The following is a 26,606-nucleotide window of genomic DNA, read 5'->3' on the forward strand; positions in this document are numbered from 1 at the left end:
GCTCGTCAAGAGATAAGCATCCATAATCCGTGCAAACAGTGATATTCTGAATTAAATCAAATACAATTAAAAAAGCAAACAGTATACTACTAATAAAAAGAAGTAATCACCACCACCATCAGGTAAGCGTCGAATCTTGAGCGGAATTTCTGTATTATCATAGAAAATGTACATGCAATTGTCACGTTTATTGAAAGGCCTTTGTTGGTATATAGTATAAGGTGTGTTCTGGATGAATGGAATAACAGGTGTGCGCATTGCACAAATAAAAAGAAATTTCACAATAAATTTAATATTGCGGTTTAATTTCCATATTTGCTCGACCTTTTGAAATCAAATACCTATTTTGTCAAAACATTCCATTAACAAACAAGAATTGTCCAGAACTCTAAAAATTTGTTGTGTCACCAACCACGAACCATTGGCACAGATTAAAGATGCTGCAAAGTAATAGAAATATAAACAGACGGCAATGGTACCTTTGAACTGATAGTACCAATCAATGATAAGGCAAAAACCACTTTGAAACAGACTTAAACCGGTTTCCGATGGCAAAAGCACAACTTGGACTATCTAGGCTGGCTGGCAGACAGGCGAACCGTCGTCGTCACACGTCCGCGCCGCCGTTCATCAAAATAAGCTTATTAATTTAATAGCTTCGAACCATGCGCTATATATAAAAAATTACCAGATTTGACCTTATTCACTGATAAGCCAAGCTCTGTTGTCTATTATACCAGTTCATAATGAGCACGGTGTTTTTTTCATAACCAGCATAATCCGGATTTCAACAAACAGGCCCCCTCAATTACAAACAATTTGTATTGCGCCGAAATCGCTTTTCGATCTTTATTACCTATATAGCAAATGCCTTTTAATCAACATCTACGTCCTGAAGTTGCAGCAGTTGTGTGGTTTCATTACCGCCCGTCGTTGTCGGTGTTTTGTGCGCACTTAACGAAATTGTTGAATCACTCTTACGGGGATGATGGCGTCGTTTCTCCTCCCATTCCTTGCGATGCACTTTCTTGCGATGTGCATGCATGTTGGCATTAGAGTTGAACGTTTTCGGGCAATGCGGACACGTGTACAAAACTTCCCCGGTGTGCGTGGTTAGATGTTCCTAAGCGAGAAGAAGCTAGGCATTTCAAAAAATATGATTATATCATTTACTTACTCGCAGCTCATTGGGCCGTTTAAACGCCTTCTCGCACATCGGGCACTGGTGGGTTCGCGCCGTATTGTGGGTGTACTTCATGTGATGAAGATGTGCCTGCAGAGTTGGTGAAATTTTAAAGCAAATCTCACACTGTCTAGGCTCTAAATTCTCGGCAGTGTGCATCATTTTAATGTGGCGTGCTAGACCATATTTGGTTGTTAGAGCGGAGCCGCAGAGATGACACTTAATAGGCTTTGATGGCGCGCCCGTGTGCTCCTCCATGTGGCGGGCCAAAGCTTCTCGCCCCCGTATTGACTTGCCACAAACGTCACAGATCTTTGCATACATATTCAAATGCACCAACTTAACGTGCTGCTGCATTGTGTACTCGTTGGGGAAGCTGTAGAGAAAACAATTAGTTATTTTATTGAGGTGTTAGAACAATCACTGAAAGCTACTAACGTTTTTTCGCAAGTAGAGCAGGTAGCTTGCCACTGCTCCTTGGGAATGTGCGTCAATTTGTGTCTTTCAAACACCACCGAACTGAAAAAGCTCTTCCCACATTGTTCACACTTGAGGAGCCGACCTCGTTTCTTAATGTCGTGCATGCGCAAATGAAGTTCCAGACTTCTTCGTTGTCCCATCACACGCTCACATATGTGACATTTGAAGAGTTCGGGGTCCTGATGTCGTCGCAGATGGTCGACCAGTACCCCTCTCTTCCAAAATTTTCGACCACAACATAATGCATAGCCCCGAGTCTTGTGCTCCTGGCGAGCATGCACTAACATCTCGGAGAAATCCTCCATGGGGGTGCTGCAAACGTGGCAGTGGACTTTGTAGTGCTCCTTGATATATTCATTAAACTCTTGCGACTTTTGTATGTTGTGAATGCCCGCTCCTTTTGGCTTGCCTTTGTAAGACTTTGCAGTTTTTCGAGGTTTCTTCCGTGTGGGTTTCTCGTCCTCGCTATCGCAGGCGCTTGGCGGCGCATAATCAGATACATCGTGCTCATCATCTTCCTCCTGCTGATCTTCCAGCACATCAGCCATGGTTAGATCGGCCTCAGGAAATTCTATTTTGATCTCGTTCAAATTGATCTGCTCCAGAACGGCTTTTAGATCGCTACCGTTGTCACATACTGCATCATCAGTGGTTTCCGTATCAGGCACAGTTGGAAGCGGCATGGGTGTAGGTGTGGGAGGCTTGGGCTTTGCTTTAGGCGGACGTCCACGTCGACGTTTGACGGTTGCGACCACAGTTTCGATTTCAGTGCAATTTCCCTTCGTATCCTCAGAGTAAGCAGCAGCAGTTCCTTTGCCCAATATTGCCTCCACTGGAAGAACTGTGACTGTTGGAGTTGTTTTAATATCGCTTATGGTTAATGCCATGTGCGCTTGCTCCACGCTTAAATAAAAGCTGTGAAATGACGAGAGCTGTTCCCAACACATTGCACAAATGCAATGCATGTCCCCGATGCCATCTGCAGTCTGAAAATGTTCATATTGTTATCTAGTTGTCTTACTTTGTTTTATTTCTTACCCTTAGCCGCCAGAAATGCTTTTCAATTATACACCTTACATTCAGCAACTGGGCTTCTTTGGAATCAAAATCTATATTTCCAGCAGTGCCTTCCGTGCACTGGGTGCACAGGAAGCACGTCATTTTATATCTCAAGAGAGTTAACGAGTAATATTGTAGATATTTAATATTCTGTCGTTTTTGTATATATTGTTTTCTAGTTGGTTACTTTGTGGTATCACTTGGTAACACTGCACTCGGCGAAAGTACTACCCATCTAGAGACTAGTATTCTTGTTGGTGGTATTATTGTTGTTAATATCAAACAGCTGATATGCTGGCCAAACTGTGATGAGACTTGGTCACAACCATTTCCGAGTCACAGGAATAAGCATTGTGCGTCTTTCGGCCCATTGCGACGTTAAATTAAATCACTTAACTTAAATTGTTTACGCGCTAAATTTGGCCTCGAAATGCATCTCATCTAATTTAATGTCCAAAGTTCAGACTTAGCATCAAATAATTTGCTTCTATGAGCCTCGGATTTTGATTTAAGCTAAAGGTGCGTGTGTGTGCAGTCTAGACATTGTTTATTTTTACAATTATCTTTATTCTTGCTAAATCTCAATTAATATCTTCCACAAAGCTGTTCCGTTTTATTTAGTTCATACAACCTTCTCTTATCGGTTAGCTTAATTGTACTGATAAGATAAGCCAAACATAAATACTCAGGTGCTTTAATTGCCTATTCAAATTTGATTTTTTGTCTTTAGTTGGAGACGCATTTTCAGCGAATCATTAAACCATGGATGTTCAGATAAATCGTGTGGTGCCAGATGGAGGCTATGGCTGGATTGTGGTGGCTGCCGTAGCCGTTATTAATGTAAGTTAAATAAACAAATTCATAAATGAGGAACTATGATATGATAGATTGTTTTTTTTTACCTTCCTACAGATGACCAATCAATCCATACTTTCTGTGTTCGGACAACTCTTCGTGGGTGAGCTGAAACGCATGCATGAAGACACCTTTACTGCTGCGCTTATAACGAACCTGAATAGCTTGGCCCTTAACTTTTCGGGACTGTTTATTGGACCAGCCATCAAGAGTTTTAAGCCTCGCAATGTGGCCGCTACTGGCTGTGTACTAGTTTCCCTTGGCCTGGCGATATGTTCCTTAGCTACCGAGGTCTGGCACTTTGTAATCGGATACAGCATCTTTGTGGGATTTGGGTTGGGACTTATTTCGCCGTCTACATTTATGGCCATTAACTCGTACTTCAGTAGCAAGCGCGGACGCGCAGTTGGCGTATCTTTAGCTGGTGCTGGCGTAGGTCAGGTGTTTATACCTCATGTTGTGGAATACTTTTTAAATAATCACGGTTTTCGCATTGCTGTGTTGGCTATGGCTGCTCTCTCTTTAACTGGGGTTAGTATGGCAATTCTATTTTTGCAAGATTGTTTTGTAATTAAATTATTCTTCGTTGTTGTCTTTTCAGCTGTTTGGTGCAATGTTTCTGAAACCCTTGAACCCACCTAGAAAACATAACAATCGCAAGCATATGCGTCTCTTGGCAGATACTGAGGACAAGAAATTGACAAATACTCTGCAGGGCGTGATTATTCAAACCGCTGAAATTAACTCACCAGCCATTGAGAAAGTGGAAAAATCCGAAAGACTGTGCGGAAAAATGTGTCATCGCCTAGTGCAGGCCATGGATTTAGAATTGTTGAAGGATGCGGTGTTTTTAAGCATCATCATTGGAATGGCTCTGGTTTACACTGCCACTATTAACTTCACGATGGTCTTTCCCAGTTTTCTCCAACAAACGGCTGGATTCGATAGTAAAATTGTCGCTTCGTGTATGTCGGTTGTGGCTAGCGCCGATATAGTTTTTCGCCTACTCTTGCCGTGCATAACAGATCGGTTGAGGATCTCCTACCGCGTCGTATTTCTGTTGGGAACTGCTGGCCTCCTTATTGCACGCTTTGTCATGGCAGCAAAATCGACCAATTTAGTGGTCATTGTTGCAATGTCTGCCTTCATGGGCATGTCCAAATCCGCCACCGTGATCAATAACAATCTTACAATTTCGGCGCATTGTCGTTCGGAGAAGTTAGCTGGTGGTTTGGGATTAAGCATGATTTCCAAAGGCATTATTGTCATAACGATTGGTCAGTTGCTTGGCTGGGTACGCGACTACGCTGACTCCTACGTGATCTGTTTATATGCCCAGATCGTGATCCTGCTGCTGGTTGTTGTGGTGTGGACACCAGAAATTTTGTGTCGCTTTAGGAAGCAGATGAATACGACTTCGAAATCAATTGAAACAACTACTGAGGCTGCGCCCGAGGAAGCTGCAAAATTGAACAGTGTTTCATAATGGCCAGGCACTTTATAAGGACTAATGTGATATTAGAATGTGCTGAGAGAAAAGACCATTGCTATAGTAGCGCTAATATTTTTGGTAATATGCATTAATTTTAAGCTATACCTCGACTTATTTATTATCATTTAGCACCTAAGTGGAAACCATTTTGTACTACAACATAGAACATAATAAATGTACGAACCAAATGAATATATTTATGAACCATTTTATATTCTGGAGTGTTTACAACGCCCTTCACATATTCTATATTAATTTATTATAAATCATTAATTCACTGCCAATTGGGGGGTATTTATAACCTCTGGTTCGCCTGATTTTGTGTTAAAGAACAAGCGGCGCTCAACTCCATCCTGGGTAATGATGCCAATACGAACTACACCTCCAGAGCTACCGTCGTGGTAGATGGCATGCTTCACAGCTGCGAATGAAATATATGTTTCGTTGTAGATTATCTTTAGTTATTAATCCCATTTTACTAACCTTTCTTTACGAATTCTACACATTCCTCCATTGCCATGCCTTCGCGGTAGTGCTCTCTAACGAAGCCGTAAATATAGCTCGAGCCGGAGCCTCCGATGGTACAGGGCTCACGTACCAGCATACCACCTACTGGAACATTGTAAACCTGGCCACCAAGCTGTTTATCCCAACCAGCAACAATAATGCCGGCTAACAGAGAGTCGCGATAACTGTAGCAATAGTTGCGAAACTCTGAAGCTGCCTCGAATACTGTCGCAGGCTTGCTCATCTGATTCTCGTGATAGTTTAGCGAATAGGCCACAATGTCGGCAATGGCCTGTGTATCAGCGGCAGACCCACTGCGGCAGCAATAGATATGATCAGTAATGCGAGTAAGCTTGTCAGTGACCCGATTGGCCACATAAGGACCGGAGCTGGTGCGAGAATCAGCGCCAACCACGACGCCGCCATCAAATTCTACGGCCATAATTGTGGTCTGTAAACAACCCTTGCATTACTAAATTTAGGGCAAATGAATTGATTTTAAACTTACGCCGGTGCTGACGGGGGTATTGGTAAAGTCAAACGATTCCATCTTGAATTATTTTTACAGATACAATTCTTCGAAAATAAAAGCCGACCAGAAATGACTGGCTATTTTGAAGAGTGGTGGCAAGTGACGAAAAAAATCGTTGACTGCGACTTCACAACACTGGAAGTCGCAGGGCTGCTGTAAAATCGTTCGCCCGCTAGACCGGATAAGCTATCGATAAGTACACGCACATGCTGTTAAAGTTGGATACATTTGTTTTGTTTTAGATTTTGAAAAAATTTGAACCCATAATGGCTTACGTCGCACTTAGCGAAGCGGAAAAAACATTTATATTGCATGGCGTAGAGGTATGGGTACTTACTTTAATGGTGTTATCTTATTACAACTTCAGCATGCGAGTTTTAGGAGGATTATCGATGTGATGGCCGCTCCCGGCGAGATTACAGGCCAATGGAGCTTGAAACTGGTCTGGTGAGCAATGCCAGTGGCTCTGCACGCCTGCGTCTGGCAAACACTGATATATTAGTGGGCGTTAAAACAGAAATCGATGTGCCGCATCAATTAACGCCAGAGTTTGGAAAACTAGAGTTCTTTGTTGACTGGTATTTACAAAAATGTAGTTCTTGTATTTAAAATGCAATTAAAAATGTATTTTTCAATTACAGCTCTGCAAATGCAACACCCGAATTTGAAGGTCGTGGAGGGTCAGATTTGGCTCAGGAACTGATTCTTTCACTTAAGAATGCCTACGAATCCCCTTTTGCATTTGACTACCGCAGCTTGTGCCTCATCCCAGGTCAACAATGCTGGAAGCTTTACATAGATATATTGGTAACATTAGCCTTTCAATGCAAAACTGGGACTGTTTGAAATTCATCTGATTTTCATTTGTAGATATTGGAGTGCGGAGGTAACCTCTACGATGCCGTGTCTTTAGCAGCCAAAGCAGCGCTGTTCAATACAAAACTACCCCGTGTGACAGCTACATTGTTGGACGCAGGCATAACTGATCTCATAATATCCGATAATCCATATGACTGCACACGTATAGGGATCGAGACGGTGCCATTGTTGGTCACCGTGTGTAAGATTGGCGACTTCTGCCTGGTGGATCCATCAGCCGAGGAAGAGGCATGCAGCACAGTAAGCATGGTTGTGGCTGTATCGCAGCGAAATAATGAAGGTAATCCTCTTATTAAGCACCTGTACCATTACAGCACTTATGATACATAAAATTAATTCCAGCTTTCCTGTCCGGCACGCACATGACAGGCGGTGGTTCCATGCACAGAGACACTATGCTCAATTGCCTGCAACTCGGACTTTCTATTGGTGATTACTTGGATAAGTTACTTGTTAAGATGCTTAAGCAAGAGCAAGAGCGTGTGGGGCCTAAGCGGCCCAAAATTGTGGGATTTCTTAAATAAAAGTGATTGGCAAACTTTTTTTTTTCTCATATTTATAAACAGAACTCGCGTTATGAAATTTGACTACTTTACGAGAAAAATTTACTAAAATTCTTAAGCTTAGATTAGCCCCTGATGTTGATAATAGGGGCCCTCAATAAATGTAACTGCTTACTGTTGTTGTTGGCTACGTTTTTTAGTTTGTTTGTTTGCCATGACTGGTTTCTTCTCTTTCTCCGGCTGCTTGCCAGAGAGGAAAGAGGTCAACATTTCACTAATTTCGGGCATGTCATTCGTCATCTTTGGGAACTGCATGTTCTCGATTTCCTTCTTTGTCTCAGGGTCGTTGATCATTTTCGGTAGGACCAACATAAGGAGCAGCGGCAGAACCATCATTAGAACCATTGGACTGAACAGGAAGTCGGTGATCTGTAATTTTAAAGTCAATGGTCAATATGGTGGCACAATAAATTGACATTTTCTTTTACAAACCTTCCATTGTTCTCTGGCCTGGAAGTACTTGAGGCGCATAAGTGGCTTCATTTTCAGTGGATAAGGTACCTGAATAATTTGCGCGGGCTGTACAAAGTTCACCTTGCGTGCACGGAATTTACCCTTTGGATTAATTTCAACGCGTACCTGCATATAAAATTGCTTTAATGCCGATCATGATACTCACTAATTAAAAGGTACACTTACGGGCTCGTAGAAAATGTCTGGGTGATTCACTTCGAGTACGTAGCTACCGGATGGAACGCCACTGATGACAAAATTACCATCTTCCCGCAGAAAGCCCTTGATCTCACCATCGTTGATTGACAACGTCACGTCCACTTGCCACTTGCCGCTGGGTGCAGCAGCTCCAAGGAGCTGTTCCGGCGGGTAGACTTTGCCCTCAATTGTGTATAGTCCGGACACTTCGTCGATCTCATCTTGGCCAATTACGACCTCGCAAGTACTCAGGGCTATGAGTGTTACAAATGATAGCAACTTCAGAAACATTTTTTCGTCAAAATTAAACAAATTAATTAATAGTCATGCGCGTGAAAATATTCCTATTGCTATCTCTCAAATAAAATCGATTACACGTTAACCAATCGATTGCCATCGCTAAAATATCTACAGCTGATTGATGGCGCGTAGATGAATTTATAATTTTAAATGTTTAGGTAATTTCCGCAAGTGCATTTTAATAGTTTTACGATGTACTGAAAATTTATAGAGTATAAATGTCATTTATATAAAATAATTAATTTTATGATTACATTTTTTAAAAGAAGTAAATTTTGTTATACATAAGTTTTGTTATACATAAATTTTGTTATTCATATTGCTAAATAACTTCATTTCTATATACAGATGTATATATATTTCCTATGTATATATAGATGAGTTCGCATCAAAAATGATTATACGTTTTTGTTAATATAAAATGTATTTAAATGACATATAAAAACTTAATACTGGGTACAGAGAACCCAAGGAATTATTATATTTTATTTATTTTGAATTTTTTCCAATTAAAATACGGAGAGGCATTAGATCGAATGCTGTCTGTACTCACTTGTTACCCGCAACATGCTAACCAGCTAAACTAAGGCTAAGACAGCCAACAAGCCAGTTAATACTCGGACGGTCGCTCTTAGCTTTAGTCGTTGGCGGTATCGCGTTCTGTTTGGTTGTGCCTCAGCTCATAGCTCTGAAACGTTATTATTTGGCCGAATTGGGCTTTTTACAGGCGAGCAGTGCCTCGACGTTTTGAAATAAATTTTAGGTTAGTGCGTGTTTGACAAACAAGTTTTAAGTTATTTCAATATGCAAGTATGTGTGTGCGTATGTTGTTCTACATACCAAGCTAAGCGACAGATGCAGGTGCGCCAAAATAATGGCCCAAACAAATGAAAATAGCTAGTTTTTACCAGCAATATGCTAATACTAGCAATAAATAACAAGTGAATTCGAAAGTGAAATTAAAAAATGGATATAAAAACCACACCCACGGCAAATATTTTCAGAACTTGCGGCACAAGTTAAAGTTTAAGTTGTTTAAATCTATTGTATTTATGCACATGACACTAATAGGAAACAAAAACAACATGTTTTAGAGACAATCATCGCTGAGATCATAAAAATTCCAATGCGAGTGTGACTGAGATTGAGAGTTGAAAGAGAGCGTACAAATATACCCGTACATGAAACAAAAATATGTTGTCTTTAAATCTGCTGTTGTTGATTTTTTTTTTAAGTTGGCTATGTCGCATGTAGTTTGTATTGTGTTGCTGGAACCGGTTTCCAGTAATGATGCTGTGGTGTGTGTTTGAATCGGTCATAATAATAATAATATCACAAGCTCTCTCGCCGGCTGCCGCAGCTTTGGATTTCAATGGCAATACGCAACGCATTCTAATACAATGGCAAATAATTAATTAAACAACTTTTTTATGCATCTAAAAAAGAGAAAAAAATAAAACTTGCTTTTAACTAGAGTTGCACATCCAAAGATTGTACTATGTTTGTATATATATACATGTATGTGTGTGTGTGTGTGTGTGAGTGATGTCAAGCGTCGCGCATGCGAACAACAAGTGCACAGATTTTGTAATGTCTGCGAAGAGAGTGCGGATGGCAAGCAACAATGAAAAAAATATACATGCATACATACTTGTACATACATATAACAATGAAAACAAAATGCATAAAAATCTAAAAGACAGTACCCACAAAACGGGCAAATAATGAGTGACTGAGACCGAGACTCTGACTGAGAAGGGCGTGTAGAGTCAGTTAAGGCATTAAAAAACGTGTTTATCTTCGCAACTTTATGCAGTTTCTGTTGGCCCAACTGGACGTGACTGTTACTATTATTTGTGGCACACTTTTCATCTTAGTGTCTAACAAAAGTATTTTTACGCAAGGCCTAAATTGTTGATAGGCCATACCACTATATAGTTGCCCTGAAGCTATTTACCACTTTCTATTTACATTAACAGGCACACAAAAATTCGTTAATTGTGTGTTTGATTTTATGTGTGTCAAAGCTACAGTAAAAAATTTTGCGGCATTGCTATTGTATCGAGTGATTTAGTTTGTTTTGTTTACGAGTATACTCGTACTATAGAGAGAATGACTTGACTGTAAAAAAGAATACGAGCATTATGAGGTATGAGTGCATTTAATGATTTATTCGAGTAAGTGCTGGCGCAATGGCGTCATCGTCAACTCGAGACTTGCATTTCTTTGTAGCCTCAATGCATTAATTATTTATGTAATTAAAAGCAAACATTCAAGTAACTACTGTTTAATCAATATTTTAAAGTGTACGCTTCAATTCAATTCGAATACAGAATGAGCACCTGTTTAGTTCACACCCAAAAAGAGTAAATAAAATTTACATACTCTAACTATTTATTAATTGCGTATTTATAAATGGAAGGGGAATAGCTGTTTTCTCCGTCAACAATTATATATATTTTTTTAGAAATTGTCCCAAAACTTTTATATCTAGCATCTTAAATCAATATCTGAGCGCATGCCAGTCAATTATAAAAACCAAATTAGTCATGGACTAAAGCCCAGATACGACCTATGTATACATAGCTATGTAAGCACATAAAGTAGACATTCATAGACTGTGATATGAAAATCACACCTCGATTAAATGGCAAAGCAATTGTTTTGGAAAACGACAGTTTAGGCCCCAATATTGTGTGTCGATAATGCATAGCCCTATAAATCCATAAATAGAATCTATTGAAATTAATTGAAACAATTCTAGCGTAACAATCATGGCTACAAGGTCTTACGCTTGATGGAATCTATTGTAAGACCTAACACCAATTGAGTCTTTTGTCCTGCTCATATGTAAGGCCGTCCTATTCCAGTGCAGCCATTTCTTAAAGAATATTCCGTCTTTTAAAAAATAAACTACCACCAACAGTTCAAACAATAGCACCAAACGTTAACCTATTTTATTGTGTCGGCACGCGATTTCCAACTAAATTAACGTCAATATGCTACCAATGTCCAGCATTACCCTAGCAAATAGCCAGGCCACCCCCTTCCTGAGGTCAAAGGCCCGCATGATTGTTTACATAAATACAGTGAACGCTCGCAGCTTTGAACCAATGCTTAATTTTTGTAATATTGAGTTGTAAAGGAATAAAGCTTCTAAATTAAAATGTTATTCAATTTTGATAACATATTGTATGAAACTCTTTGGGTTTTGCAGCTCAACATTTCTTTATTGAACTGGAAATTCCGACATTCTTAAATGAGTATATCTCTGTTTTTTAAGGATTCGAAAATTTGTTCATCATTTGTTTAAAATAAACATGGTCAATACCAAATGTATTGTTTGAATGAGAAAATGTAAATTCTCAAGTGTATGAAGTTCCCATTTTTGAAACCAGATAAAAAAGGTCACTTGTCACAAGCAGATCATAAATATGTATTAGTATACTCACAAGTAAGTGCAAGAAAAAAGGGTCGCTGAAACCCAAGGCGGACCATAAGCATCTGGTATCGATTAGTGCGATGTCATATGCAGGTCAATTGAAGAAAGAACCAATTGAAAATACAGTCCACATACAAACAAGAGAAGGATATATGCACTTAATGTAAATTAAAGGGAACTGCACAAAGAGAAACTAGATGTACAAGTGTAGATCTTATGTAACAATTGTCTATATAATAAGCAACATTTTCAATCATAAATTTAGTTCGGGTTTTTAATTCACATCAGTTTTTGTTCAGAATCAAAGTATTCTTTAAATTAAAAGTAAATAATTTTAAAAGACTTTTTAAAAGACTTTGCTTGCCTTAAATAAGGTCATTTATTTGGTATTTGAAAATAGTGTTCTGTCAGGTCTATTATTATTATTAATAATATTATTTTAGCTGTTGGAAATATAATACCTAAACATATATGAAAACAATCCACATATTTTTTGGTGGCAAAAAATGAATATATTTGCATAAAAGGCTCAAACACTCAGGAATAAGGAGTTTCTATTCTTAAAATGAGATGGTAACTTACTTCTTTAACATAGAAACTATAGCTCAGAGCCAGTCATTTGCTTACAAATTTTTTCGAAATTAAGAAACAACGTAAAACAATAAAAAAGAATTTATTGCTTATAATTTCAGAAAGTAAGCACATGGAGAAAAGTATATATTTTCCTTCAATACAAATTAAACATAAAAGCTATTTTACTAATTTTTTGTGCTAATTATTAATTAATTTGAATCTTAAAAGTTATTTGTGCCTTTTTAGGCAACTGTCGCGGTCGCCATGTAATATTGAGAAAAAAACACGTTTGTTCGGCTCGAATTTCGGTTTTACTAATTTTGATTTTATATGAATCATTCAAGAATTGAAATAGCAAGCTGAAATCTTCTTAAAAATGAAAAGACCTACTATTTTTTTGAAATCACGAATTTTTGTTTGTATTTTTAAACAAAGTAGTGGAAAACTGATCCGAATGGTGGCTTTAAAATTGTATGATAATTATTTATTATTATTTTTGGAAAACTACTTAGCTTTTTGCTAGAAATAAAATAGCTTCATTTATTAAGTGACAAGCAAAGTAAATTTTATAACGTACTAATCTGCCTAATAATTTTGAAGGCATTAAGAGTACACCCACATTTGAATACGCAATTGCTTATAAGCTAAAAAAAAACTCACAAATTGAACATGCTTAATAAAGTAATTAGAGCTGTGCTGTCAACTTCAGGCACGATTTATTTCAGGTATGTACATAGATCTATATGTACATATAATATCGTATGCCTAAGCCATCAAAGTGTTTTGTATGCTTTGCGAACTGGCTCCAACAAGGGCACCTTACAATTAGTATGTATGTATGCATGTATATATGTATGTGGGGTATGTAAGTACATAACTATGTATGTGCATATCGCATAAGTGCTCAAGCCCACATCGACCACATAAAGTTTCATTGTTTTGTAGTTCAAGCTCTGCGGCATTGTTTGTGCTAATCAGTTTTGTCTCACGTCCAAAATAAAGTCAAAACTTAAATTCCGTCATGGACTTGGGGCAGTGGCCATAACCGCAATAACAGGCATACCCACACACACATACACACTCGTACCTACCAACATTTTTATGCACATTATTAATGTGCTAAGAATTTAATGTATAAAAACTTTTGTTATGACTTTGCATAAATGCACATAACGTTTCTGTGAAATCGAAATCGGAGAAATTTAATTTTCACTTTGCACAGTTGTCGCCTCTTAGTTGGCTTGCAGTGCCGGCCAAAAAGAAGCAGGCCAGCCGCCAATTTGGCTAAGTTCGTGTACGAGTACGAGTATACTCGTAGTCAAATAGCATTAGAGGCCTTTCGAAATCCGAAACGTTGTCGCTGTCAGTTCAAAGTGAATGTGATTTGCTCGAATCGTAGATAAATCACAAACGACCCGCAACGTGCGTCTGCTTTCAAGGTTTATCAAAGATCATTGAAAATGATGTGAACGCCCATTATGAGTGTGTGTGTTTGTGGTGTGTTCTTTTAATCCGAAAGCGCATATGCGCAGTAGCCAAACCTCAAAATAATAATATAATATAAAAATCCATTAGACAATGAATGTATCGAATTTGACTTTTCCTTTGTGTGCAGGTCGCAATTCGAATTAGCATTTTGTTAAACATTTCGTGTATAATAATAGCCAAAAGGAGTTACATATACGCATATATTTGTATGTACACATATGTATATGTTAAATGTACAGCGCTAATAACAAATTCACAAAAAAGCCGACCATTTCAAGGTTAAACATATATGCACACAAACATAGTACATAAAATTTCAATTCAAGTTCAATTCGCATTCTTACCAGCGTTTCGTATGAGTGACTGAATGAATGAGTGTATGAGTGTGTGTTATGGGTTTTTTAATTCATTATTGTTTTTTCTTTTGCTCTGACATGCTTTAATTTTGCGCCCCGACACACTAAACTGCGGTCTTTTTGTTTGTTCACCAGCCTGCCTGCCTGTGGCAGCGTCATGTCTCGATGACGCATGCGCACCTGAGTTGGCGGCTAACCTTAGCCTCTTGCCTTATAAGCATGTTGATTCAGCCAATTAGCATAGATGTCGAATATTTGTCATGCCTGCTGAGAAAAATACTCTGAAAGCAGCTTTCGTATAAAACCCAATAGCGAACAAAAAAAACCTTGTTGTACCCCAAATCTCTTTATATGATAGCTGGTTTGTTGGCTTCCTTTGAAAACTTCAATCATAATTGTAATCGAGAACGTAATGCCCGTTTACCTGAATGAGAGCTACAGCCATTAAATTAGGTATGTGGGTTTGATTATTCGAAATAGAACTAAATGGTTTACCTATTCTTTCGTGTAATTGATCAATCATAGCAAGTGATTAAATTTGCTAACTGTTTAGTAAATGAAATGATTTTTGGCCGAGAGAGGAGTTAAATGTGTTGTCATCTCGTCATATATCTAAATGCATCAACCGGAGAACAAAATAAGCAATAACTGGCATAAACAACATTATAACGACAGCTTATCGATGCAATTTTTTTAAAACATTTAAACATATTTGTTCAATAGATGATTGGTAAGAATTTGGGAAAGGTTATCTATGTATAAACACAAATATAAGATACTTACTGCCGTCAGTTCACAAGCTATTGGGTTTGATAAATAAATGAAATGATTCTAATGATTTTAACAACATTTCAGCTAAAGCGGGCGTGTCTTGAATGTGCTCTTGAAATTAATGTCTTATTATTTGTTTGCTTTCTATTTTTTTTGAATGTCTATAACCTTGCTTAAATACATACTCATGCATATATATATAACAATTCAATTTAACTTAAATAGATCAAAGTCGAAACAGAATCAGTCGAAACAATCTCACTACAAATACCTGCTTCTCATGATTGGATGACAGCGAAAGGGTCCGCCAAGCCTCTAACATGTTTATGGAAAAATTAAAATATGAATTAAAAGAAAACATTTATAAAATAGCGTTTAGTATTATTACGTTTTAGCTTCAGTTCTTAATTACGTTTTTATAGTATAGCTCCAGCGTTGTTTCCTTCGAAATAAATATTTTAGTCGAATAATATTTGACTTGAGTTTTATGGTTTTGTTTAGCCAAAAGGCATAGCAGAAATATTCTGGTAGCATTTAAAATATTAACATGTGTTAATTGGTTCTTAGCATACAACAAAAACCAGTCTTTCACATTCATAAAATCGTTGTTGTTTTCTGGGTAAAACCCAACATCATTATGCGTAGCGAGCTCCAATCTTTCGCTCTTCCTTCCTGGCATACTCACTCACTTCTGTATATATTTTCTCACGAGCCAAGTGCCTTTTAAGCTAAGTGAACGAAAAGCAAAAGTCATGTTGTGATTCACATTTTTGGTGTGTGTTTTATTTTTAAGGAAATGGCCTTGTTAGAGTTCAATGATTTAATGTTTACCTTTATCGGAGATTATTTGTTACTACAAGTATATTCATTATCAGAACTTTTAATATTGCCATTAAAACGCTCAGCGACTAATTAGTTAATCACAAATGCGCCTAATTTATTACGCTTCATATTAATTAATACATATGTGCATACTCACACATACATACATATGTGCATGTATATGTATTGCATATGTATTCAAAAATTATGTATACGCACCAATGCCTACAACGTTTGCTTTTAAAATCAGCAAAGCATGGCATTACGATAAGCATGATAGCTACAAAACAGAAAGCTAAATGGTGTTAAACGAAATGTAGTATTTAATTTGATGAAAAAGTATTGTATTATCGCTGATGACGATCGGCGCCGCAGACATGCGTAACTTGTAAATGCCGCCGTCTCCTCTTCCTGCTTCACTCTCATCGCTTTGGAAAGTGTTGGCGTTATCAGAGAGACCATCTCCGGCACATCACATATTGTAGCAAGCTACACTGAGAGAAAGAGGCCTTGTAAAATCTCAAAATTTGTTCTGAAGTCAAGCAGATTTGTTTGACTTTTGTTATTTCAAAGTTATGAAATCTCTTACAAAATTGCTTCAAACACAAGAAATATTAAGGTGTTCAGAAAAAAGAAATGGCAAGTTCTAAGTAGAATAGGCTTAAATTCATGGCATTTAATATTTTATATTTTGTAGAATTCACTTAAAGAATAAAATAATATGAAAGGTAAAAGTTGGATAAATGCTGAGCTTTTTCACGTGAAGTGTGGTCTTAGATGTTGTGGAGCAGCACTGGGTTCACCATTTATTTGTCATTGAAAATATCATAAAATATAGCAAAAAAAATATATTATAAGAGCTGAAAACAATCAATAAAATAGTTCAATTTAGTTGAATCAAACAAAGTGGAACAAATATTTGTATATGAAAAAAATAAACCTTCGGCATCAAATCAAAGCTTTTCATTAAAACAAAAAGTGTTATCACGATAACCGAAAATTCATGTATTTGAATACATAAATAAAAAAGAAGCTTAATTTTAGCAACGCAAAGAATTAAAATTGTATATACAAAGTACTTTACTTCTAATCGGGAAATAAAATCTAATTTAGGTCTTCAAGATAAGTAGTTCTCCTCCTTTAATAGAACAATTTTTACTTCAAATGAGTACTATTTTTATACCTCCTTAACTATTGACACCGTTTGTAACTTTATTAAGGACAGAAAATCTTGTTTTTTTTTTAATTCTAAAAAGCGTACAAATATGATTATATTCCCCTTTACGGATGGTGCCTATAGCCGGACAAATTCGGTTGCCACAACCTATTAACTTCTTAATGCCAAAATATGTTCTTGTTCGTATTAATTTATTTTTACTAAAAACCTATTTAGTAAAATAGCAAATGTATAACTAAGATTTTCCTAAGTTTTTCTGAGTGCATACGTATATACATCAGATATATTTGTAGATTGGTAACTACCAGTAGATGGGCATGTAACAGATACACACACTTCCACTTCAATCTCAACAACCGCCCACATACGTAACGTGGCCAAAATCGGCACAAACTTCAGAGTGAGTGAGTGCAATTATTTATGCCATATAGTAATTAAAGAGTGGCCCGTCCCCCATCACCCATCACCCCCCCGCCCATCTGACAAAATCTGTGACGGCACAGTAGCAACGCTTGAATGTGCAGACAGACACGGTTCGGTTATGATTACTTTGTGCTTTGTTGGTCGCGCGACACTAATGTGATTTCTGTTTTATTTGTATTTTTTTTGTTCTTCTTATTGTTGACATTTACAGGTGCACAACAAAGGCTAAAAAAGTGAAAAATGTCAGCGCTTTGGTTGCGAACACGAGTGCTTGGTGCGCTGGTCGTGCTACACATCGTCGGTTCGTGGACGCCCGGCATGAGTTTACCTCAAGGTGCACCGGAAACTGTGTGCGACACAATGTTGCCATTCCACGGTGGCGGCATCTTGCCCGCCAACAGCGTCTCCCCCTTCAGCATCGAGACGTCAACGTCCGTGATCGGACAGGGCCAAACGTTGCGTGTGGATGTAACTGGCGTGCCAACGGGCCTTAGCTTTGGTGGCTTCATGATACAGGCGCGCAATCGCAACCCACCCTATCAAATTGTAAGTGCCATTATAATTCCTTAGATTTGTAAACTTTAAATATTTTGTGTATAATACTCAATTGCTTGCCCATTCCTGAGATTTAAACAGAAAGATTCATAAGCATTAACAAAATTTTACCTATTTTATAAAGCTAATCGAGTCAAGAAATTAATATTCATACGGTTTATCAAGAGAGTGACAAAAAAGAAATGCATGGCCTGTTCAAAAAAAGGCAATTTTTAATTTTTTTTAAAACTATTTAAATATTCATCAATATATCATCAAGTTATAGAAATATGAAAACAATTCTTTTATACATAAACAAGTTTTTTACCTATTTTATAAAGCTAATCGAGTCAAGAAATTAATATTCATACGGTTTATCAAGAGAGTGACAAAAAAGAAATGCATGGTCTGTTCAAAAAAAAGGCAATTTTTAATTTTTTTTAAAACTATTTAAATATTCATCAATATATCATCAAGTTATAGAAATATGAAAACAATTCTTTTATACATAAACAAGTTTTTTTTACCTATTTTATAAAGCTAATCGATTCAAGAAATTAATATTCATACGGTTTATCAAGAGAGTGACAAAAAAGAAATGCATGGTCTGTTCAAAAGCAACACAACTTTGCATTTTTTTTTTTTTTTGAAAAATATTTTTTAGTTCATCAATATATCATTAAGATATAGTGCACAGCTAGAATGAAAACAATTATTTTATACATATAGAGATTTTTCCCTATTTTATAAAGCTAACCGAGTCTTGAAATTAATATTCAAAACAAAAAAAATAGATGGTCTGTTCAAAAAAAGGCAATTTTTAATTTTTTGTGAAAAGTATTTATTTATTAATCAATATATCATCAAGATATAATGCACTTTATCAGGAAGCTCATGTTGGCTAGTCGCATCATGCTCATCCCGCTCGGTGACGAGTCTGAGCTAATGATTTGTGTATCTATCCTTATCATCCTTATCTATTATCTATTGAGCAGGCGTCTGCCAGCTACAAAAAGGTCGGTGTTATGCTCGGCATCTGAAGCCGAACTCATTATAATCTGTGCTAGAGAGCATGTCTGTGTTTCTCATCGAGTTTTCATCTTTAAGAATGCGATAATGTACACTCCGCCTAGACAGAGCAAATCTAGCTTATCAATAAATTTACGTTTGTTTAGGACCTATTGATAGTATTTAACACTGTGTTTTGAGACGCTCAATGAGCAATTATTTCAAATGAATTTCATTATAATAATATATTAATATCTTCATTATATTCTTTTTTTAATTTGACAATTTTTTAATGTTTCTGCAGATTGGACAATTTGGACCGTCGCGTGATGGCACCGTCAAGCTCATGAACTGCGAGAATTCTGTAAATAATTCAGCCACGCACAGCAATGCTGGTGCCAAGTCCCAGGTGAGCTTGGAATGGGAGTCGCCAGTCGATTTCATGGGTCAAGTGGTTTTCAAGTAAGTCCGTTTTGATTTGGCACCTGTGGTTCATGTTTGATATAGTGTTTCGGTTTAGCGCCACCGTGGCTCAATCCTACACGGACTTTTGGGTTGGTGTGCCATCAAATCCAGTGCAAGTGGTTAGACGCGACGTTGCACCACCATCAGTGGCCAGTGCTCCAACTTCGGGTGGCTATAACCCCACAACACGTCAGCCCTATGTGCCACCCAGCTATGTGGCTCCAAATGTCGTAGCAACCGTTGCTGATCCTTTCTATAACAACTGTGGAGTGAGCAAGACGTGCTTTGGTTTTCCTAATGGCTGCATGGCCACCAAATCCTGCACCTCACTCTCTGCAGTGACTGTCAGAGGCGATATCTACGAATTCGAGCTGCAGTCTGGCAAAGGTGAGTAAGTCTATTTAGTTTAATTAAATTAATTAAGCTGGTGAGAAATTTTAGTTTGCATTTATTTCACCTGTGAAGCAAACATCTAAACTAAGAACTTGTTAATCTAATCTACAGGCACGAATGCCGCATATGTGGCTGTTGGTCTGTCCGAGGATGCCAAGATGGGTGATGATTTTACCATCGAGTGTGTGCCTGAAAACGGAAGGGTTAGCATGTACTCCTCATATACATCTGGCAGTCCATATGGCGTGAGCAGAGCCGGAGTTGTAAGTACCAATCTTATTTTTAAGTATCCGACGCATGTTAAGTGGCTTTTCATTTCTTTTCAGCCCCAGAACACAGCGCGTCTAGTGGAGGCCTCCGTTGTGGATGGCGTTATCTACTGTAAGGTACAACGAGATCCTGTCACGGTGGTGCAGGGACGTACATTCGATTTGAGAAACAATATGTACCATCTGCTGGTCGCTTCCGGAACCGGTCTCAAAGAGAATGGCGTAGGATATCATGACATTGGACGCCTGCCTTCCGGCTCACCCATTAATCTGGCGGTGGTGCAGGAGTTGGGTGGCTCCAGTATGCTGTTGGTGCGCTTGCATGGTGCTTTCATGATAGTTGCCTGGATAGGCACCACCTCGTTGGGCATTATCTTTGCTCGCTACTTCAAGCAAACATGGGTGGGCAGTCAGACCTGTGGCAAGGATCAGTGGTTTGCGGTACGTATGGGTCTTATGCAGTGCAGTTAGTGGTTGAAGTTTAAAATGTTGCTTATACTTGTAGTGGCATCGTATGCTCATGGTTACCACCTGGTCGCTGACAGTGGTTGCCTATATTTTGATCTGGGTCGAGCTGAAGCGCGCCGTGTGGCATGCCCATGCCGTAACTGGTCTGATCACAGTTATTCTCTGCTTCTTACAACCCATTGGTGCTCTCTTCCGTCCGGGACCGAATGACAAGAAACGACCCTATTTCAATTGGGGCCATTGGCTGGGTGGCAATCTCGCTCACATCCTTTCAAGTACGTTTTTTTTTAATGCCCACCCATGATGATATTGAAAAGTAATCTTGATCTTCTGATCTACGCATACAGTTGTGACAATTTTCTTCTCCGTTAAACTACCAAAGGCTGAGCTACCCGAATGGATGGACTGGATTTTGGTGGGCTTCGTGGTCGTCCATGTTTTGGTGCATTTAATATTTTCCGTAAGTATATCGTAGTCGTCCAATTGAAATTGGTGTCTATGGAGAAGTTTTCTTTGGGCTATCCAGTTCTATTCTCACTTTCGATTCTTTGAAAGTGAAAAGGGGAGAAGTAAGTTTTTCGGTTACCCGTATCTTAGTGCTCACTATCCAAGTGTAAATATTAGCTGTTAGATATCCTCGCATCGCCTGATGTACAGTCTTTCGTTGTCTATAAATTCTCATTCATTCTCTACTAATTCGTCCTTCATATCTCACTAAAGTGCCCGTTGCTACGCCCATTAATTTGTAGATTTGCTTGTGCATTAATCATTGGCAGGTTGGTGGCATCGCTTCGGATCGGCAGCAGACTCAACGTATCAACACCTTCCAGATGGGCGATATATCGCATCATCACCAACACGCCATGCGCAATGGTATGAGCATGGAACGGAAAATGGATGCACCGGTAAGTGGTGGGGCGGAAATGTGGGAAAAAACGCAACTCACTAATTCTATCTGAATATTTGTAATCTTGCAGTATGGAGCTCTGCGAAAGGGATTGCTTAGTGTCTATAGCGTTATCTTGGTGCTCTTCGTCGTGGCTCTGATTCTAATCGTGGTGCTGGCGCCCATTGAAGAATTCTTTAAAAGCAGTCCATAAACAAGAAATGGTGTAAAAAGAAAATAGTCGCTAACTCAAAGCACAATGAACCACCCATCTGAACTTTATGCACTTCCTGTTTTTATACAGTTTTTAATACTCGTACCTTATACGTATATACATATTTCTCGCGTCTCAACTTATTCAAGCGACAATATTGTCAAGTGCTCAGTTTCTGTCAACCCTTTTTATGTTGTTATGTGTAATTAAGCAGAAAAGTGTAAGCTAAGTGCAAAGCGTTCAGTACATGTTATATAATTTATTATTAATAAAGAAAACAAGCCAACTTCAATGTTTATCTTTTATGTTTACGAATATGTATTATATGTATGTATATATGTATTTGTATCTATCATGGTATGTATCGTAACATAAACTACAGTCGTGCTAGCTGCTCGATTGGTTTTATTGGGTTTACGTAAAAAAAAGGATCCGTTGACTGCAGCTTTCGGCATTTCTTTTTGCTTACAACTTTATAAAATTTACGTAAAATACAACTCTACAATTTTATTATATTAATGCAAAACTTAAACCCAATTAAACGAACCCCTCCTATTTTGATAGAGAGAATCATCGCTCCTCCAGTATAACCGTTTCTTGCGGGAATAGTTTAAGCGTCTCCAGCGTTTGATTTGCATCGATGGCGGTTAAGTCACAGCGCGGCCAACTACGTATTAGCTTAAACTCATCGATAAGAAATCCATTAGCAGCCACAAAATTTAACAGGTCCTTTAATATAGAGAGGCAAATGTAAGACGTTCAGGAAATATAATTATAAAATGCTAGAGTCGCACCTGCAGGGTGTTGCGCGTAAAGAATCGTCGCTCCAAGAAGTCACCTGTTGGCTTGCGGACGCGTATTTTAGAAATGCTTGCTTCATTTTCGGTCGGTTCCTGAGGTAACGATTGCTCGGCCTAAATTAAAATCGTAATATTATTATTAATTTAAAATTTTAAAAGTTTTTTGTGAATGCTTTTACCACTAATCGAATGGATTCGCGCCGAGCGTCTTCCTCAGCCTGTTCAGATTCTATACGTTTACGTTCAGCTGCTTGAGCAGCCTCTTTTTGCCGCTTTGCTGCCTCCTTGGCCATGTCCGCTTGTAGTGTTGCCTCATATGCCATATCCTGCTCAGCCTTCACTTGGTCGCGAGCAGCTCTTTCGTCCTCTTCGCGTATTTCATGTTTTAATTGCTCCTCGTACATTTCGCATGTCTCAATGAGCCGGGCAAGCAAGTCATCTAATCCAATGTTGCCTATAATTTGAAACATAATTTGAGTATTACAATTGGAATCGAAATATTGTGCATTCGTTGTCTTACCATGAATCACAGATAATACCTCGCAAGATGTTCGCCCCGTCATACGGCTTTTTCCAATTAACATAATGGCGGGTAACTTATCAAGTTTAATGTTTCTAGCCGTTAACGAAGCTGTGCTGCCAATGCAGGCGGTGAGCGACGACAGAAACCTGAAAATCAAACCATTAATACAACGAACGCAGCGCAAAAATTAATCAGATTGCTTACATGTCCTTGTTACTCTCGTACGTCAGATCCCAGCCATAAAGCACAAAATTTTCCTTGAATGTTTGTATAATGCTCTCATGTTTCATCAGGTGATCACAGAAAACGTTTGTGAGTATGCTCTCGCCGTGGTGTAAATAAATAGCCAATAACTTGCGCTGTGAAATTCGAAGTGTATAGATAAATATTTTGATAATTGCTTATGTAATCGGGCACTTACCTCTTTTGCGGGCTTATGGCATGCTTCTCTCAGTGCGCTTTCCAAACTGCCTACATAAAATTCTGGATAAGGATCCATAAAGCGTTGCTTATAATTTTCAACAAATATTGTGGAGCCGTTGATTTCGTCATCTATGTTGTTGGGTACTGTCAATTAAAAGTGACACGTGAGAAAAGTGTGTTATTGGATAGGTGGGCCTACAAATTATTCATTAATTGCTTACTGAGATGTCTGTTGAGCGGTTGCACGGGTGGCGAGTCGGAGAATATGTATTCCGAGTTATTAAAATCGGTTGCATCTTCAAATTCGTCTGCTGAGCTCTCGCTGTCAACATTAACGATTTCCCTGGAAAGGACATTCGAGAATAATATTAAATACCAGTAGCACAAGCAAACAACCTGTTGTATGTATATACATTTTAAATCTTTTCTAGGGATGGGAGGCGCGCGCGCATTCTCAATCATATTTGGGAAATGCAAATGCATTTGCCATGTGCAATGCAGCATCTCTAAGATATAGATACACAATTTGCTGTTGCTCTCTACATTGTTGACACATACACACATAGTTGTATGCATGCGTATCTTCCACCTGCCGCATGCATGGATCTGTAGTACTTACGTGTTTGACAACAAATTGGAATTGTTTTGCGTCCGCTCTGAAATGTTGCGCACAAATAATTTGTGTGTTAGGTCGATGCCTGATTGCTGTAGGGGAAAATCGATAATTTAAAGTCAAGGTCATGCGAGTTGATATTGAAGTCAGACTTACCGCCAAGTTGGTTTCATTGTTACAACCGTTGGGCCAACCCGTCCACTCCTGATGCCTGACCGGTACAGATCTAATGTAGAAGTAATTTGTTTTCACCTCTTGCATTGTCGTGCTTCCGGGCAATTGAAGAGTTAGCGGGGGATTACTATTTGGCTCTTCCACAATCTCAATTGTGAATACCTTGTCTAAACGTTGTGAAATATCATCGCTGAAAAAGGGGTTTGACATTTTACATTTATTATTAAAATTGCACAACTGGTGGCAAATTAAGTGATGATAGCCTACTGCTCAGTGTCCATAAAGCCGTCCTCGGTCAGATCAACCAATATGAACTCGTTCTCTTGCGCTAAACTCAAATTGCACAGCTGTGTGCCAGGCAATTGGGCGTCCCGGGCGCTAGATGGCGGCCAGCCTCGTATGGCCTGGCGGCATTGTGGAACGCTTGTAACATCGTAAATCTTTCGTTTTAATTGCTCTAAAATTAAGACCTGGTAAGTGATTGCTCCACCGACCTGTACCTCTTATTGTATTACTCACCAACGGTTGCGGTTGCTGGCAAGCGTATTTGATAAAGTTGCTGGTTGAAATGGATGTTGAAAATGATGATGTTTTGGTTGTTGTTCTGTCTGGAAGGATCCAAATTTATGCTCAACTGGGCCAGCAGTTGTGAAGCTGCAGTGAATATGAAATTTAAATTAATTAAATTTGCTCAACAACCTTTCGCTCACTTGGAAACATTGCAGTCATGGGCTCTGAAAACAGACCAGGTGGTCCTCCGGGAATGCGTGCCGTTGAGGTTCCGGGCATATCATCGAAACTTAGTGGCCGAAAGCCGTTGGTGCTCTGATGCGTCACTGGATCTGGTGCAGCCGGCTCTGGGGGATGTATTGGATTCGACAATGGTGTATCTTCGTGTGGCATGACACGGCTCAGTGCCTCCTACATGGGAACAAAAACACAACGCAATTGAATTTACGCATGTGCGCTGCAGAGACAGAACCTGTGACGTCGCAATACTTACCATAAGATTCCAGTTTACCGCCTCTAAGTGCGAAAATGCCTCACCAACATCGTCTATGCCAGTTATCGCCTATTTATGTTTTGGATTGTAGTTAAGTTTACATTAGAAGCATATCAGAAGCAATTTCAAACAAATACTAGGTAGAGCTACCCACACAATGAAACAAATACACACATCTGCATGCTTATACACACACACACACACAGCACACGCATAGAAAATGTGCGAACTCAGCACCAAATTTGTTGGCGAAGCGAAGAATGTAACAGAAGACGGAAATGACTTGCCGATTAATGATAATGCGTACATACCTGGAAACTGGCTAAAGTATCTTCCTTGCTCTCCGACATTGGTATCTCCGATATGGCTTGATTTATTTCTCACAGTCAAAATCTTTACTTCGATTTTTTTCACACAATTTATTACACAAAGACGTTAGTGATGTGAAAAACATCGATGCAACGATTGCTAAATGGCGATATACCTCGATGGCTCGATGAATATCGATATGAATAACGAAATTTATATTCGAAACTGAACAAAATACCTGGTGCTAGAGAAAATACTACAATAAAGCATCTACGTTTCCTCTCCTACTCATTAATTTAAATTTATATAATTTATCGTTCTGAAATCATCAGCAACTATCTAAATAGCAAGCTCCGGGAACTCCGCTTTCTGTATGAATATTATTTGAAGTGCACGTTTTCCCCTTAATTTTACAATAATTAAGCCAAGCTGAATACATAAAGAGCCGTGTATTGGAAACCACAATTTCAAAAAATAACGGCACCTAAGCAACTATTATATTGAATTAGGGCCAAGTGGTAACGGCATATTTGCTGTTAATTTTGAAAACTCTTTTTTTTTTTGTAGGTTGTAAATAAATACGAAAAATTTGATGTAAAAAGAATTCAACTTGATTTATTTTTAAGGCGTTTACAAAGTGTTTCAAGCCAGCCCAACAAATCAATTTGATATTAAATAAAGCATTAAGCATAAGTACAGAGAATGTATTTAGGTACCTGAACTTTGTTTATATATATTTTATACATTTTATGTTATATGTTATATGTACCCTTCGTGAAAACTCTTTAATCAATAAAATGTATTAAACTTCAAATTGTGATTAATATTGTACCTCCATCGAGACCTGAAGCTCTCGATATCACACTGCTCAACACGATTTCCGCCACCCACGCACCAGACAACAAATGTGAAACAATTAATCTTCATAAAGAGTGAAATCAAAGAATGGCGATGTGATTTCAACGTAACCA

At 38.4% G+C, this 26,606-nt stretch overlaps 7 protein-coding genes across 10 annotated transcripts; 3 read left to right on the top strand and 4 right to left on the bottom strand.

The window, feature by feature from the left end:
- Nucleotides 1-72: 72 nt before the first annotated feature.
- Nucleotides 73-5,261, top strand: LOC115631349 (monocarboxylate transporter 13). 2 transcript variants are annotated; one of them, XM_030528069.1, is made up of 4 exons: nucleotides 73-122; nucleotides 3,453-3,562; nucleotides 3,635-4,108; nucleotides 4,179-5,261. In XM_030528069.1, exons 2-4 carry the CDS (start codon nucleotides 3,485-3,487, stop codon nucleotides 5,061-5,063), a joined length of 1,437 nt encoding a protein of 478 aa, XP_030383929.1. In that variant the 5' UTR covers nucleotides 73-122; nucleotides 3,453-3,484; the 3' UTR covers nucleotides 5,064-5,261. The 2 variants fall into 2 exon arrangements, with proteins under 2 accessions (XP_030383929.1, XP_030383936.1); XM_030528076.1 differs by lacking the exon at nucleotides 73-122 and adding an exon at nucleotides 3,090-3,241.
- LOC115631336 (transcription factor grauzone) lies at nucleotides 821-2,879 on the bottom strand. The gene is made up of 4 exons (XM_030528058.1): nucleotides 2,702-2,879; nucleotides 1,622-2,649; nucleotides 1,178-1,559; nucleotides 821-1,123 (listed from the first exon to the last, which is right to left on the bottom strand). Exons 1-4 carry the CDS (start codon nucleotides 2,822-2,824, stop codon nucleotides 875-877), a joined length of 1,782 nt encoding a protein of 593 aa, XP_030383918.1. The 5' UTR covers nucleotides 2,825-2,879; the 3' UTR covers nucleotides 821-874.
- On the bottom strand, nucleotides 5,247-6,198 carry LOC115631366 (proteasome subunit beta type-6). The gene is made up of 3 exons (XM_030528088.1): nucleotides 6,085-6,198; nucleotides 5,553-6,027; nucleotides 5,247-5,490 (listed from the first exon to the last, which is right to left on the bottom strand). The coding sequence occupies exons 1-3, from the start codon at nucleotides 6,124-6,126 to the stop codon at nucleotides 5,339-5,341; spliced, it is 669 nt and encodes a 222-aa protein (XP_030383948.1). The 5' UTR covers nucleotides 6,127-6,198; the 3' UTR covers nucleotides 5,247-5,338.
- Nucleotides 6,199-6,332: 134 nt separating this feature from the next.
- On the top strand, nucleotides 6,333-7,529 carry LOC115630045 (exosome complex exonuclease RRP42). Its single transcript, XM_030526679.1, has 5 exons — nucleotides 6,333-6,431; nucleotides 6,490-6,686; nucleotides 6,750-6,915; nucleotides 6,979-7,267; nucleotides 7,330-7,529. Exons 1-5 carry the CDS (start codon nucleotides 6,375-6,377, stop codon nucleotides 7,509-7,511), a joined length of 891 nt encoding a protein of 296 aa, XP_030382539.1. The 5' UTR covers nucleotides 6,333-6,374; the 3' UTR covers nucleotides 7,512-7,529.
- A 35-nt stretch (nucleotides 7,530-7,564) lies between these two features.
- On the bottom strand, nucleotides 7,565-8,544 carry LOC115630056 (ER membrane protein complex subunit 7 homolog). The gene is made up of 3 exons (XM_030526690.1): nucleotides 8,190-8,544; nucleotides 7,983-8,129; nucleotides 7,565-7,919 (listed from the first exon to the last, which is right to left on the bottom strand). Exons 1-3 carry the CDS (start codon nucleotides 8,490-8,492, stop codon nucleotides 7,662-7,664), a joined length of 708 nt encoding a protein of 235 aa, XP_030382550.1. The 5' UTR covers nucleotides 8,493-8,544; the 3' UTR covers nucleotides 7,565-7,661.
- A 573-nt stretch (nucleotides 8,545-9,117) lies between these two features.
- Nucleotides 9,118-22,076, top strand: LOC115632911 (putative ferric-chelate reductase 1 homolog). Of its 2 annotated transcripts, none has more exons than XM_030530205.1 (10): nucleotides 9,118-9,264; nucleotides 17,765-18,099; nucleotides 19,400-19,557; nucleotides 19,616-19,947; nucleotides 20,065-20,216; nucleotides 20,280-20,663; nucleotides 20,728-20,965; nucleotides 21,038-21,150; nucleotides 21,440-21,595; nucleotides 21,668-22,076. In XM_030530205.1, exons 2-10 carry the CDS (start codon nucleotides 17,794-17,796, stop codon nucleotides 21,788-21,790), a joined length of 1,962 nt encoding a protein of 653 aa, XP_030386065.1. In that variant the 5' UTR covers nucleotides 9,118-9,264; nucleotides 17,765-17,793; the 3' UTR covers nucleotides 21,791-22,076. The 2 variants fall into 2 exon arrangements, with proteins under 2 accessions (XP_030386065.1, XP_030386072.1); XM_030530212.1 differs by having other exon boundaries at nucleotides 21,467-21,595.
- A 154-nt stretch (nucleotides 22,077-22,230) lies between these two features.
- LOC115632894 (FAS-associated factor 1) lies at nucleotides 22,231-26,037 on the bottom strand. Of its 2 annotated transcripts, none has more exons than XM_030530189.1 (14): nucleotides 25,638-26,036; nucleotides 25,327-25,395; nucleotides 25,034-25,244; nucleotides 24,843-24,977; nucleotides 24,591-24,780; nucleotides 24,306-24,513; nucleotides 24,156-24,241; nucleotides 23,758-23,879; nucleotides 23,535-23,680; nucleotides 23,318-23,472; nucleotides 23,111-23,259; nucleotides 22,770-23,044; nucleotides 22,585-22,704; nucleotides 22,231-22,519 (listed from the first exon to the last, which is right to left on the bottom strand). In XM_030530189.1, exons 1-14 carry the CDS (start codon nucleotides 25,674-25,676, stop codon nucleotides 22,361-22,363), a joined length of 2,064 nt encoding a protein of 687 aa, XP_030386049.1. In that variant the 5' UTR covers nucleotides 25,677-26,036; the 3' UTR covers nucleotides 22,231-22,360. The 2 variants fall into 2 exon arrangements, with proteins under 2 accessions (XP_030386049.1, XP_030386055.1); XM_030530195.1 differs by having other exon boundaries at nucleotides 22,361-22,519; nucleotides 25,070-25,244; nucleotides 25,638-26,037.
- Nucleotides 26,038-26,606: the final 569 nt, after the last annotated feature.

The sequence above is a fragment of the Scaptodrosophila lebanonensis genome, unplaced genomic scaffold (assembly GCF_003285725.1).
Source record: "Scaptodrosophila lebanonensis strain 11010-0011.00,11010-0021.00 unplaced genomic scaffold, SlebRS2 tig00000001-arrow-pilon, whole genome shotgun sequence".
Lineage (NCBI taxonomy): Eukaryota > Metazoa > Arthropoda > Insecta > Diptera > Drosophilidae > Scaptodrosophila > Scaptodrosophila lebanonensis.

What these genes read in the sequence shown, in the direction of transcription:
- LOC115631336 (XM_030528058.1), bottom strand. Translation starts at nt 2,824, where the DNA reads ATGACGTGCTTCCTGTGCACCCAGTGCACGGAAGGCACTGCTGGAAAT. An exon ending in AGCATTTCTGGCGGCTAAGG is followed by an intron (nt 2,650 to 2,701) that starts GTAAGAAATAAA and finishes GAACATTTTCAG; the next exon opens with ACTGCAGATGGCATCGGGGA. An exon ending in TGCTCTACTTGCGAAAAAAC is followed by an intron (nt 1,560 to 1,621) that starts GTTAGTAGCTTT and finishes TTTTCTCTACAG; the next exon opens with CTTCCCCAACGAGTACACAA.
- LOC115631349 (XM_030528069.1), top strand. Translation starts at nt 3,485, where the DNA reads ATGGATGTTCAGATAAATCGTGTGGTGCCAGATGGAGGCTATGGCTGG. An exon ending in CTGCCGTAGCCGTTATTAAT is followed by an intron (nt 3,563 to 3,634) that starts GTAAGTTAAATA and finishes ACCTTCCTACAG; the next exon opens with ATGACCAATCAATCCATACT. An exon ending in CTGCTCTCTCTTTAACTGGG is followed by an intron (nt 4,109 to 4,178) that starts GTTAGTATGGCA and finishes TTGTCTTTTCAG; the next exon opens with CTGTTTGGTGCAATGTTTCT.
- LOC115631366 (XM_030528088.1), bottom strand. Translation starts at nt 6,126, where the DNA reads ATGGAATCGTTTGACTTTACCAATACCCCCGTCAGCACCGGC. An exon ending in ATACCCCCGTCAGCACCGGC is followed by an intron (nt 6,028 to 6,084) that starts GTAAGTTTAAAA and finishes GGTTGTTTACAG; the next exon opens with ACCACAATTATGGCCGTAGA. An exon ending in TGTAGAATTCGTAAAGAAAG is followed by an intron (nt 5,491 to 5,552) that starts GTTAGTAAAATG and finishes TTTCATTCGCAG; the next exon opens with CTGTGAAGCATGCCATCTAC.
- LOC115630045 (XM_030526679.1), top strand. Translation starts at nt 6,375, where the DNA reads ATGGCTTACGTCGCACTTAGCGAAGCGGAAAAAACATTTATATTGCAT. An exon ending in CTAGAGTTCTTTGTTGACTG is followed by an intron (nt 6,687 to 6,749) that starts GTATTTACAAAA and finishes TTTCAATTACAG; the next exon opens with CTCTGCAAATGCAACACCCG. An exon ending in AGCTTTACATAGATATATTG is followed by an intron (nt 6,916 to 6,978) that starts GTAACATTAGCC and finishes TTTCATTTGTAG; the next exon opens with ATATTGGAGTGCGGAGGTAA.
- LOC115630056 (XM_030526690.1), bottom strand. Translation starts at nt 8,492, where the DNA reads ATGTTTCTGAAGTTGCTATCATTTGTAACACTCATAGCCCTGAGTACT. An exon ending in CAGACATTTTCTACGAGCCC is followed by an intron (nt 8,130 to 8,189) that starts GTAAGTGTACCT and finishes TTTTATATGCAG; the next exon opens with GTACGCGTTGAAATTAATCC. An exon ending in AGGCCAGAGAACAATGGAAG is followed by an intron (nt 7,920 to 7,982) that starts GTTTGTAAAAGA and finishes TTAAAATTACAG; the next exon opens with ATCACCGACTTCCTGTTCAG.
- LOC115632911 (XM_030530205.1), top strand. Translation starts at nt 17,794, where the DNA reads ATGTCAGCGCTTTGGTTGCGAACACGAGTGCTTGGTGCGCTGGTCGTG. An exon ending in TGGTGCATTTAATATTTTCC is followed by an intron (nt 21,151 to 21,439) that starts GTAAGTATATCG and finishes ATTAATTTGTAG; the next exon opens with ATTTGCTTGTGCATTAATCA. An exon ending in AACGGAAAATGGATGCACCG is followed by an intron (nt 21,596 to 21,667) that starts GTAAGTGGTGGG and finishes GTAATCTTGCAG; the next exon opens with TATGGAGCTCTGCGAAAGGG.
- LOC115632894 (XM_030530189.1), bottom strand. Translation starts at nt 25,676, where the DNA reads ATGTCGGAGAGCAAGGAAGATACTTTAGCCAGTTTCCAG. An exon ending in GGCTTTATGGACACTGAGCA is followed by an intron (nt 24,514 to 24,590) that starts GTAGGCTATCAT and finishes CCCCTTTTTCAG; the next exon opens with CGATGATATTTCACAACGTT. An exon ending in TACGAGAGTAACAAGGACAT is followed by an intron (nt 23,260 to 23,317) that starts GTAAGCAATCTG and finishes TTTGATTTTCAG; the next exon opens with GTTTCTGTCGTCGCTCACCG.